The sequence below is a fragment of the Electrona antarctica genome (assembly GCF_951216825.1).
Source record: "Electrona antarctica genome assembly, chromosome: 7".
Taxonomy (NCBI): Eukaryota; Metazoa; Chordata; class Actinopteri; order Myctophiformes; family Myctophidae; genus Electrona; species Electrona antarctica.
In genome coordinates, this window is record NC_136812.1 from 11,533,290 (window position 1) to 11,544,847 (window position 11,558).

The following is an 11,558-nucleotide window of genomic DNA, read 5'->3' on the forward strand; positions in this document are numbered from 1 at the left end:
TTGAGAGCAGTTTTGAAGGAGTCAAGGGATTCACATGTCTTAATGACTGTTGGTAGGGCTTACCATCATCACACAGTTGTTACATTCATCCACATGTTAATTAATGTCTGTTTGAGGACCCTGGACAGTCGGACAGTGATGACAATGTCATGATGTTAAACCAGTGATTCAGTGATTTTCAAGTAACTCTGAAAGTAGACAAAGAAAGGACCATGGATGAGATACAGATGTTTATTCTCTTAATAAAACTGCAGGGTTGGCAGTGCAGTGTTTTATTCGTGTTGTTCTTATACTTTTTGTAATATACTACATTGCATTATAATTAACACTGCGTCATAAAAGTGCCATGAAACAGTAAAATGGCAAGTCAACAGGGTTTTATGGTATTTGCCTCTAGTGTCAAGAACAAGCAGCAAAATGTTGGTCTTATGGAACTAAAATCAGACCTGTCTGAAGTGAGTGGTGCAACAGCGCTCCCTGTTGGTACCCTAAACATACACAGACAGACATAGGGAGGGACAGACAAAGCTGGGCATTGGAGTGCACCACTCAAAAACAAAAATATAACAGTGCAGGGTTTCTCAAAGTGGGTGCCACCGTGCCGGCCGGGGCACCCTAGGGTGCTGTGATGCAAGTCCAGAGGTGGCTCAGAATATTTGGAATGTATCACTATAACCACGTAGATGTATACTTATTACTTGCACTGTATACTTGGTGCATTCTTTTCAATCTACACCAAATCTCTTCCCCAAAAAAAGCTCACAAATTGCGTTGCCGACATGTGAGCTTGTGGATCTGCTGTTTTTGGTGAATGTTCCCCCCAGAGTGGTTAAACTGTAATACTCAATATTTACATACCGTAATATGATGAGATAAATGTCATGTGCTATAAAGTAATGTAATTCAGGGGTGCCCTGGAACCAAAAAAACGTTTGAGAACCTCTGACATAGTGATCAGTCCAGGCTATTTAACAGCCATATTAATAACTGAAATTATAAAAAAATATCACCTTCACGTACAGTACCATATAAGAACGTTGGGGGAAACACCAGTTATTTGGGATCCAGTACTCAGTAGTATTGACAGTAAAGTTGCGTTCAGACCTGAATAGTTAGAGCGGAGCGATTACATACAAAGTAAATGCAAAGACAAGAAGTTGCGGGGCGACAAACAAAGTGAATGCCCGCCTGGTATCTTCGCCACAGCTGGGAAAATCCAACTGAAGCGACCTTCGCGTCCCCCCGACTCCACGCATTGCGTCCTGACAGCCAGTCAGCATTGATGTTGTCCGGAACCCTCGGAATGTTTTGGCCGTTTGTTTTCATTCATCCAGTTCCAACTGAACTGACCGCCAGGACTCGGCAACGGTGGAAAAAACAATACAAACCCTTAGCAAAGACAAGACAGGAACTAATTGTGTTGCTCATAAACGATATTGTAGCAGGAATTATGTCAAACCTTTTGCAAAGACATAGGAACTCATTTTGCTGCTCATAAATGATATAGACTTATAGACTTATGTTAAATATGTCTTGGATGAACAAGCAGGTCCATTTGGTTACACTCCCAAAGTAAAATGACGGTGTCTATACAGCCAATCGGCGTGCGACGTGAGTGAAGGGACTTTTTCACTGTCAACTTTGAGGGTGTGTTTAAACATAAACATTGTCCTAAACACAAACCAAACATTAAATGCCATTGATAATGAATGGCCAGTTTTACGTCATTGTCCCAACACAAACATTAAATGACATTGAAAATGGATGGCCAGCTTTGAGTGTTTGTGTAAACAATTTTTTTTGTGTAAACACAAACATTGACGACGAGGGTGAGGACGCAAATTCTAATTGGCCGGAATGTTATGATGATAAGAGCGCCCCTCACTTCACACGGGTGTGATTTATTTTACCAACGCGGACCTGCGCGACCAAAGTAAAGCGATTAAAGCGACTGGAAACAAATACGAACATATTCATACCCCCCACCCCCAGGGACGTTATCTGCTCCTTAAGCTTTACACCAAATATTTAACGGTTTAGCCGAAAAACAACATTTAACATAGGCACGGTTGCTAGGCAACGCCTTCGTCACCCCCAGCACCAGGAGTTTTGCACACGGCCCCCATAGACCTCCAGTCAAAGTAGGATTTTCTATGCCTCGTATCTCTGAAACTACGAGCGCTGTCCGTGGTTATGATGATCAATCCGAGGTTTGGATGTGATTTGTGATTTTGTATCGCATTGCTCCCGACATGTTAACGTTTCTGGCGAAAGGTAAACAGCGTGAGCTACACTGCTAATATTATCCGATCGTTACAATGGCGGTCAGGTCTTCATGCCGGGAATTAAACTGCCCAAATATAGGGAATATTCCTTGGCAGGGTTTAACTACCTTCTGCTGCCATGGCACTACCAGGTGGCAGACAAAGAGTTAAGACAATCAGAACAATTCTGCCCATCTTATAGTGGACAAAGCAAACGGAGGACAGCTACTGTAGCACAATCTGCACAGAGGAAGAGACAAGCCTACTATCTACTGTGCAGACAATATCAATACCCCGATAAACAAAGAGGAATGCAAATAAAATACAGGCACATAGATTGAGAGTCACTCCATCATCATACATTCTCTCACAGTGGTGTAGAAAGTACTCACAATGATGCACTGTGAGCTTGTAGATCTGATATTTTAAAATGGCCGAAATGTGTATTTGTTAATGTATGTTTTGTAATAAATAATCAAAATGCACAAAGTAACTAGTAAGTAAAGTTTTCAAATACTGTACATGTAGTGGAGTAAAAGTACAATATTTGGATCTGAGATGTATCGGAGTAGAAGTAAAAGTATTGGAAGTTGGAATTACTCCAGTAAAGTACAATTGCCTCAAAATTGCACTTAACCCATTATGGGCGGGAACCCCTTTTTATGTTTTAAGCATTAAGTTATACTTTAGCTATTGAAAAATAGCAGATCTACAAACTCACTACGAGCTTGTAGGTCTGCTATTTTTGAAAAATCGTTAAAATGTGTCGCAAATCTTTGAATATAAATAATTTCAGAGTGAATGTTTTTAACTCAAATCTTTGCTTCTGGGGGAGTCCCTGGAACTATGGGGGTCGGCGGCCAAATACATATAATTCTAGGGGTCCTTGACATGAAATAGTTTGAGAACCACTGACACAGAAACAGGTTTTTCAGATTTGTCATGATTTTTGAATCGTTCCCAGGTCAAAATGGGTTAAGTACATGCAAAGTAAATGCACTTAGTTACTTTCCACCACTGCTCTCACAACACTGGCTGCTTCCTCATCGAAGCAGCCTGCTTTAACGAGAGCTGCCAGTTCTGGGGTGAACTCCATCTCCTCCAACACATCAACTTCCAGTTCTGTCACGGACAGCTGTGGCAAACCAGTATGCGACGGAGCGTACACTGCCTGATGTGTCTGACCCCCAAGGCTGCGGAAGACGCTAGCAGCACGTTCATAAAAGGGGCAGTCTGCCGAAGCACATTCTCCACTGCACTCTGCATGTAGACCCCGATGACCTACAACATAAAAGATAAACGTATTGTCATATGTACAGCAAATCCACAGGTGTTTACATAACGAAAGACGTACTTTGCCTAATAGGCACACGTAACCCATTTTGGGCGGGAACCCCTTTTGGTGTTTTAAAGCATTATGTTATACTTTAGCTATTGAAAAATAGCATCTGCTGTATATAGCCTCCTGGTGGCGCTATATACAGCAGATGTGAAAAGAATCGTTCCCAGGTCAAAATGGGCAAACAAGTACAAAAACGAACTAACCTTCCTGGAATCCTCTCCTGCCAGCCTCCCCCAGGTTGGCCAGGATGAGTGAGCGTGCCTCCTCGGTGGCCTGCAGCCTCTGCAGCAGGCTGTATAGGCGGGCTCCCTGCAGGTGGGTCACTGCTGCTAGCTTTTGTACAACCACCATGTCGGCTGTGATGGTGAAATCTGGCGAGGCCTCAGGGAAAAGGTCCTGAGTAGATGGATAGAACTTTAGTGTGTGTGTGTGTACTGCAGGGTTCCCCAATAGGCGGCCCGCGGGCCATTTGCGGCCCGCGGAGCGCCCCCTTGCGGCCCGCGGAAGAATTAAAAAAAAAAAAAAAAAAAAAAAAGAATATATAAATGGCATTAAATGGGGGTCAGTAGCCTATGCATGTCAAACTGGGCATCCTTTTCAAATGGGGTCCTGCCCTGAAAATGAATTTTCAGGGCAAGACCTTGACCTCACGCGTGCGGACTCGGCCCCCAGCCTGGTACCCTAGTCAAAATATGGCCCTCGAGGAAAATTAATTGGGGAACCCTGGTGTACTGTATGCATGCATGCCTGACAAACTGTTGACAAAACTGCTGACAAACACACACACACACACACACACACATGCTATCTCTCTCTCTCTCTCTCTCACTCAGTGGAATTGTTGCTGCACTATAGAGTGTAAGAACGTGTACGTCACCAAGAGGGGGGCGGCATCAGAAAAGCTAGCGGTGCAATTCTTGTGGGATTTAAACTCTAGCCCACATGACTCAGAAGAGAGTGACGGTGGTCTGTTTTTGTAAACATGGAGCTCGTTCCTGGCGACAACACAGTGAGCCAACACCAGGATGGAAAGAAAAAAGGTCGGGCTCGACATACCTTACAAGCACCATTGCGAGATGTCAGATTAGAATGGTTGCACGTCGTTTGTTGAACTCCCTCTGGTGTTTAAAAAAATCACACCCGTGTGAACTGAGTGGTGTAAGGTTTTATCTAGCATGATCAGCTGTGGTCTGACGTAATGTCTGACGTAATGAAATCACACCCGGATGTGATTTCACAACTGGCTTTTTTTGTGCAGAAAAAATGACCATGGTTGCTACGGTCATCCAGTTCACCCGGGTGTGATTTAATTACGTCAGAAATTATTTTGAACATAGCAACCATGCTCATTTTTTTCTGCACACAAAAGCCAGTTGTAGGAGTGGTTTACACCACTCAAAAAAGAACGCACGCGGATAGTCGCTTACTGTGTAAACAAACCATATGTGTTTTACATATGTCGGCCTCCTGGTGGCGCTATATTTATATTATATAATATATATATTATATATAATAGTATAGTAATATATATATATTACTGGAATTTTTCACATCTGCTGTATATATACAGCAGATGTGAAAAATTTGTGAAAGTTTTGCGGCATTTTGTTTGAACTTTGGTAGGCAATCTTAGCCAATCAGGATGGAGTCTGAAAAATCTGAAAAACCTGTTTCGTTGAATGGCTCTAGAGAGACTGTGTACCAATTTGCGTGATGTTTGGACCAAATCTGTAGGTGTACTGTCAAACATTTTTTTTGCACAAAGTGGCCTCCTGGTGGCGCTATAAGAGGCCAATGTGAAAACCTTGGGGCAAAGGTTCAGCTGTGGCATTCAGGGACTGTGTGTGCAGAGTATGGCTGCGATCAAGCCAAAGGTGCCGGATATTAACAGACGGACGGACACGGACACACACACACACACACAGACGGACGGAGTGCAAAACATCCTCTCTCCCCATGTCTTCGGCCTGGTGGAGACAATCAGTACAATACCTGCATCAGTTCTTCTTCGCGCCTCTTCGTCCGCTGGGCCTTCTTCTTGATTGCCTTCCTCTTATACTGCTTTTTCATCCTCTTGAAGCGTGATGGGCCACTGTCGTCAGCGTCACTGACAAAGAATGTCTGTAATCTTTGCTGTGCGGCCTCCAACTTTTTCACAGCACTCTCTGCCCTGGAGCGGAGTCTCTTTATCCTGGCCTTCATTTTTGCATTTAACGCTCTCTTGCTTGCCTGCCCTGGCCTCAGATGAAGCCCATCCTTTTGGAAGAGGATGTTGTCATGCTCCTCTACATGGGCCATTTCTTCTGCAAGGCTTGGTTGAATTTTTTCAAGCTTCTCTATATTTTGCCGACAGGTGATAATGTCGTGCTTTCCTTTGATCTTGAATCCGGTCTGGAGAAAACGGCCACCAGCAGCGGGATTTGGGCCACATACAAATTCTATCACGGCTTCTACATGGTCAAGTGTCTTTGTTATTTTGAAAGACCTATTTCTTTCCAGCATTAGGTCTTTCTGAAACAGTTTGTCGTTGCAAACTGGATAAGATGCCTGATAAAAGGCTGGTAGGATTTTGTTGAGGAAAAGGGTCTTTGCAGACTTGGGATGTGGGTGCCACCCAAGCGAAAGCTTCCTTTTCTCTGAAAGCTGTGAAATGAAACACAACCATTGGTTGGTATACAGCATAATCAAAGTGTCAAACAATTGAAATTTATAAATGAAACCTGAATGCTCACCACAGGCTACTGCCCACAAAACCAACATCTTCAGAGATGAATAGCACTTTATCTATATTGCACTTTGAATGGATCAGCAAGCAACTTTCTTTTACGAATGTTGTTTGCTCTCTCTACTTTTTAATGTTTTTAAACAGCTTTGCCTCTTTTTGAACACGTCTATTGTTTTTAAATGTGAAGCACCATGAGTTGTGGAGAACAGTACTTTGCTCCCCTGTGTGAAGTGACAAAAATAACTGATTCTGAAAAATCAAACAAATGTACCGGTCTTTTAAAACAGATGCTTCTGTAGAATATAAAAGGAAACATACCCGGTCAAATTTGGAGACTGGTGGTGTCTCAGGTGGTGGTGTTGATTCCACATCTTTGGTGACATGTATGTGTTGGCCAGAGGCATGGCCACAATAACCACATGCTGAAACTTCTTTCTGGGGTTCATACTGGTCACATGGGCACTCCAGGCACCTGTCTTTCATATTTATCAATTATATTAAGCAATATCACACAAGAGGGTGTGTGTTACAATCATTAATAGCACACCTGTATTGCTGCAAGCCGATAGGTGAGTTCCGTAATATAACTATTATAAGCTATTATAGTATAAGCGGCGCAAAAGTGACACGTCAGCAAACTTGTCTGATGGTGGACAGACCAAAAACATCAACATTATTCGTAGATATAGGTAATACAAGTGATTTTATTTTATTTTTTTACCTGAAAGAGTGTTGTTGCCCCTTTGCATTTCTATCAAGTGATGCCGAAGTTGACCCATCAGCCTCCTCTGGTCTTAGAAGTAGTTCCTCCTGTTCCTCTTTGATCTGCGGAGGCTCTGGTTCGTCCCGGACCAGACTGGGACTCCTCTCCTGCTGTTCAGGGGAATCCTCTTTACACACAGGTAGGAGTAGGAGGTCTAGAAGGAGGGAAGAGGAGGTGATGTCAACAGAGAGCAAATAAATGGTCATTTCTGACTGGATAAGAACACTGGTGATGTCGCTTGGCGTGTGCCCTGCGTCTCGGATGCATATAAATACAAAAGGACGCACTAACGGTTGAATAATGAGGGTAATAGTTTCTGGTTCATTCATGCTTCATATATACTACATTTCTTTCCTTCGACACTGTGTCCAGCAGAACCCAAAGAGATGGCTGTGCAACCAAAAATAAATAAGGTGTGTTGACAAAATAAATTGCATACATTTTTATAGCGCTTTTCCAAGTGCTCAAAGCGCTTTACAGTGGTTCATACATTGGGAGGTGCAGCGGCGAACAGTCGACGCCAGTGTCCTCACTTCCCACATTCACAAACCAATGGTGGCAAGCTCACACCGACCAACTCATTGGAGGCAATGTAGGGTTCAGTGTCTTGCCCAAGGATACTTCGACATGTGGACAGGAGGAGTCGAGATTCGAACTGCCGGTCGACCTGCACTAGGAGCCGCAGCCGCCCTTACATAGAAATGTTATTTGCCTGCACCCTGTTATCAAAATCTTTTGAAATAAAATATCTATTCTTTTTTTATGTAGGAAACAGAAAAAAGGACATGTGTACAGTACTCGCGACCCATAAAAATTGGTCCACGATCCAAATATGGGTTTGGGAAATAGTAGTATTGTGTATAATAGCAACCTATCCCGTGTAACATGAAACATCAAGCATGTTTTGATAAGCAGTAATAAAGAAGTGTTTGTTTTTTTTGTATCTGAGAAATATTATGATTAAATATTTTGCATTTATCCATCAAAACGTATTTTTTTTTATTTGTATTCTTGTCCTTGCTTTTAGTTTAAATGTTATCAACTTTTTGATAACATCAAAGTTTTTCAAATTGATTTGGAAACTTTAAAATCTTCTGACTATATTTGTCGATACATCTGCAATCGGTCACGGTCATTATTGAAAATGATACACATCGTATCGTGGCCTCTGTATCGTGATATACGTATCGATGGTGAGGTTGTTGGCAATACCCAGTCCTATTGTCAACGGTGACCCATCATCATCATCGGCTTCTCTTGGCATTTGAAGAAGGTCGTCCTGCTCTTCCTTAATCTGTGGACACTCTGGTTCCTCCTGGACCAGATCACTGGGACTGGGGCTCCTCTCAGGTTCCTCCTGGACCAGACCACTGGGGTTCCTCTCCTCCTGGTCAGGGGAACGCTCTATAGAGGATGAGAAGATGCAGCAAACGTTAGCCAAGAGCAAACATGGCGGTCACGATTATGACATTTTATTTTACTTGCCAATTAATTGTCACTCAAATCATTTGAACGATTTGGCCCAGATGGTTATCTCAACCGTCTGGGCACCTAGGCTGCCAAGCCTGACGGCGTGCCGCGGGTTCGACTCCCGATACCGACGGCCTTTGCCGCGTGTCTTCCCCCATCTCCCTCCCCATTTCCTGTCAGCCTACTTAGTTTCAACCTATCAATAAAGCAGAAAAAGCCAAAAGAAATATCTTAAAAAATAATTTGAACGATTTAATTGTGTTTCTGTCGTTGGACATTATGAATAAAAAATCATTTCTGCTGGGCTTTGTAAAAAAAAAAGAGTGCACAGGACAGCTATGGCAAACAGCACATATTGAAGTAGGCTACTTTATATAATAATAGTGGAAATAGCCGATCTACAAGCTCAAAGCACATCGCAATGTGCTTGTAGATCTGCTATTCCCCCCCCCCCATGTTAAGTGGAACTTACTGTAACACTACTGTTACTGTGTGTGGACTGGACATACGGAGAACAGGACAAACATGAAATAAACGTGTACACTCTTAGAGGGGTGTCTCCAAATAGACCCTTCCCTGCTTTACACTTTACAGGACTGTAATGACATGGGGGTCCATGAAATTAAAGTTTGATTTGTTAAGCTACAAGTCCACCCCAACCTGTTCGGTGTAATTTGATGTCAGGTTTTAAAACCACATCCATGATTCTCTGTTGCTGCTCAATCTGTTGTTTGGAGCTGAAAGCTTGAGCATCATATTCTGTTATGATTCTTTCAACCACCACAAAGATCTCCTCGGCGGCTGCACAGAGCCGCTCGTTGACGAAGGACCTCAGTGTTTGCAAATCAAAAGCCATGATTTGCTGAATTAATTTAAATATGAAAACAATCGGAGGAGGTGCTTTCAGTGCTTGACAGACTGACATTAGCTCTCGGTGTGTCTGTTAGCATAGAGCTATATAGAGAGCCCCCAAACAACAACAATGCAATGGAGTTCCGGGTCATCGATGGCATATTCAAAGATTCACAGTGAACGTGCTGCCACCTGCTGGTGGCTCCTTTTCATTACAGACTAAATAAGCACAGGGGAGATGCCTTGTTTCCATCCATTCTGTTCTGTTAAATTTGTGTGTGGTAAATGGTGCATTTATAATATATAGCGCCTTTATCCAAGGCGCTTTACATAGATTGTGCATTACATTCACCCATTCACACACACACACACACACACACACACACACACACACATTCACTTCACACACCGATGGCGGAGGAAACCATGCAAGGCACCAACCTGCACATCAGGAGCAAAAGTGGTTCAGTGTCTTGCTCAAGGACGTTCGACACTAACTCTGGGGGAGCCCGGGTTCGAACTGGAAACCTTGCAGTTACCACCCTGAGCCTGTGTGTGTGTGTGTGTGTGTGTGTGTGTGTGTGTGTGTGTGTGTGTGTGTGTGTGTGTGTGTATGTGTGTGTGTATGTGTATGTGTATGTGTGTGTGTGTGTGTGTGTGTGTGTGAGAGAGAGAGAGAGAATGACAATGTGTGTTAGTGCATCTGTTTGTGTTTGTTTGTGATTATGGTATATATATAAATATATGGTATTTATACTTGGTTGCGTGAGTCGTCTCTCACGCTCAAACTAGCCGATATCATCATCATAATTTTTCGACCGCGGTCGAGATCATGGATTCCACAATGCTACGCCAGACTTCCCGGTCCTTCATTACCACCCCCAGTTCCTGCCTACTGAAGCACTGACGTCCTTCATTGCCACCCCCAGTTCCTGCCTACTGAAGCATGTGCCCCTAGCGATGACATAAGGGAACAACAGCTTTCTACCTCTGGTCCGCCCTGAGGCAGGACTCCAGAGAAGAAGGGAAGATATAACCTCATTGTCTGCTCTGTCAGCCGATATACAGCAAGCTCATATGGTGGCGTGTGCGTTTAGACATCGTCGCTGCTGTCGGGCAGAAACCTCCCATCTCCTTATATTCTACGTTTTAGTTAAGTTAAAGTTATCACGCCCTATGTGATCACACTACAGCATCATACAAAAGTGTAGCAAGGGCGAAATCCAAACGAAGATCGTAAGGTCGGTCGCCAGATCGTAAGGGCGGTCGCCAGATCGCAAGGGCGGTCGCCAGATCGCAAGGTCGGTCACCAGATCGTAAGGTCGGTCGCCAGATCGTAAGGGCGGTCGCCAGATCGCAAGGGCGGTCGCCAGATCGCAAGGGCGGTCGCCAGATCGAAAAAATAATAATACTTTTAGTTAGTCAAAATCTCATAGACAAGATTCTTCCTTCCGGTGAAAAGAAAATCCCATTCTGGACAAAAAGTTTTATACGTGTGGTGGGGGGGCTCAGAATGCGTCCACTAAAGAAAGTAGGCTTTCTAATAACACAAGCAGCCTTTGTATTGGTGAGTAGGTAAAACGTTCTTTATATTACCTCCCGTAACAGAGTAGAGGGTGGTCTGCATTCCATGCGAGCGCAGGAAGAGAAGCAGGCTAGAGCTATGGACCAGAGCTCGCATGTGTGTATACCGGTAAATAGGCCTATAGGGCACAGGTTTCCCTGTGACAAAGCCTGTGACTCACTAATAAGACCTACATGGCTCTATGACGTCCATGGGGTCAGTGAGGTCATGAGGTCAGTACTTGAAGTTCTACTGGCAGGATCTAAGATTCTGAATACACAAAAAATGTGAAATGAGACAAAAATGTATTTCAGGTGATGTGTTTCAACTAACCAGTGAATCTGTGATTGCGTGTACTGTGATGCGAAAGATGCACAATTTGTGTTGTGCACCGAAAGGTGAGTGGAGGGGGTCATTATAGGGCCTTGACATGAACTAGAACCGGCCCTGGTCATAGGACACAATAGTTTATTTGCATGCTGCTTATTCAACCATGTGAGCCGAAGCATCCTTTCTTAGAGGAATATTCACCAAAATATTCGCAATGCAGGCACAGAGCCAACCGCAGTCAACTAAGT

The 11,558-nt window shown here is 43.6% G+C and overlaps 1 protein-coding gene across 2 annotated transcripts; it reads right to left on the bottom strand.

Annotated features, from left to right (window-relative positions):
- Positions 1-260: 260 nt before the first annotated feature.
- On the bottom strand, positions 261-9,471 carry LOC306926971 (uncharacterized protein). 2 transcript variants are annotated; one of them, XM_079506527.1, is made up of 7 exons: positions 9,225-9,471; positions 8,307-8,498; positions 7,053-7,248; positions 6,650-6,803; positions 5,599-6,249; positions 3,810-4,002; positions 261-3,545 (listed from the first exon to the last, which is right to left on the bottom strand). In XM_079506527.1, the coding sequence occupies exons 1-7, from the start codon at positions 9,418-9,420 to the stop codon at positions 3,265-3,267; spliced, it is 1,863 nt and encodes a 620-aa protein (XP_079362653.1). In that variant the 5' UTR covers positions 9,421-9,471; the 3' UTR covers positions 261-3,264. The 2 variants fall into 2 exon arrangements, with proteins under 2 accessions (XP_079362653.1, XP_079362654.1); XM_079506528.1 differs by having other exon boundaries at positions 9,037-9,362.
- Positions 9,472-11,558: the final 2,087 nt, after the last annotated feature.

What these genes read in the sequence shown, in the direction of transcription:
- LOC306926971 (XM_079506527.1), bottom strand. Translation starts at nt 9,420, where the DNA reads ATGGCTTTTGATTTGCAAACACTGAGGTCCTTCGTCAACGAGCGGCTC. An exon ending in CATCAAATTACACCGAACAG is followed by an intron (nt 8,499 to 9,224) that starts GTTGGGGTGGAC and finishes CATCCTCTATAG; the next exon opens with AGCGTTCCCCTGACCAGGAG. An exon ending in ACCGTTGACAATAGGACTGG is followed by an intron (nt 7,249 to 8,306) that starts GTATTGCCAACA and finishes CCCTCCTTCTAG; the next exon opens with ACCTCCTACTCCTACCTGTG.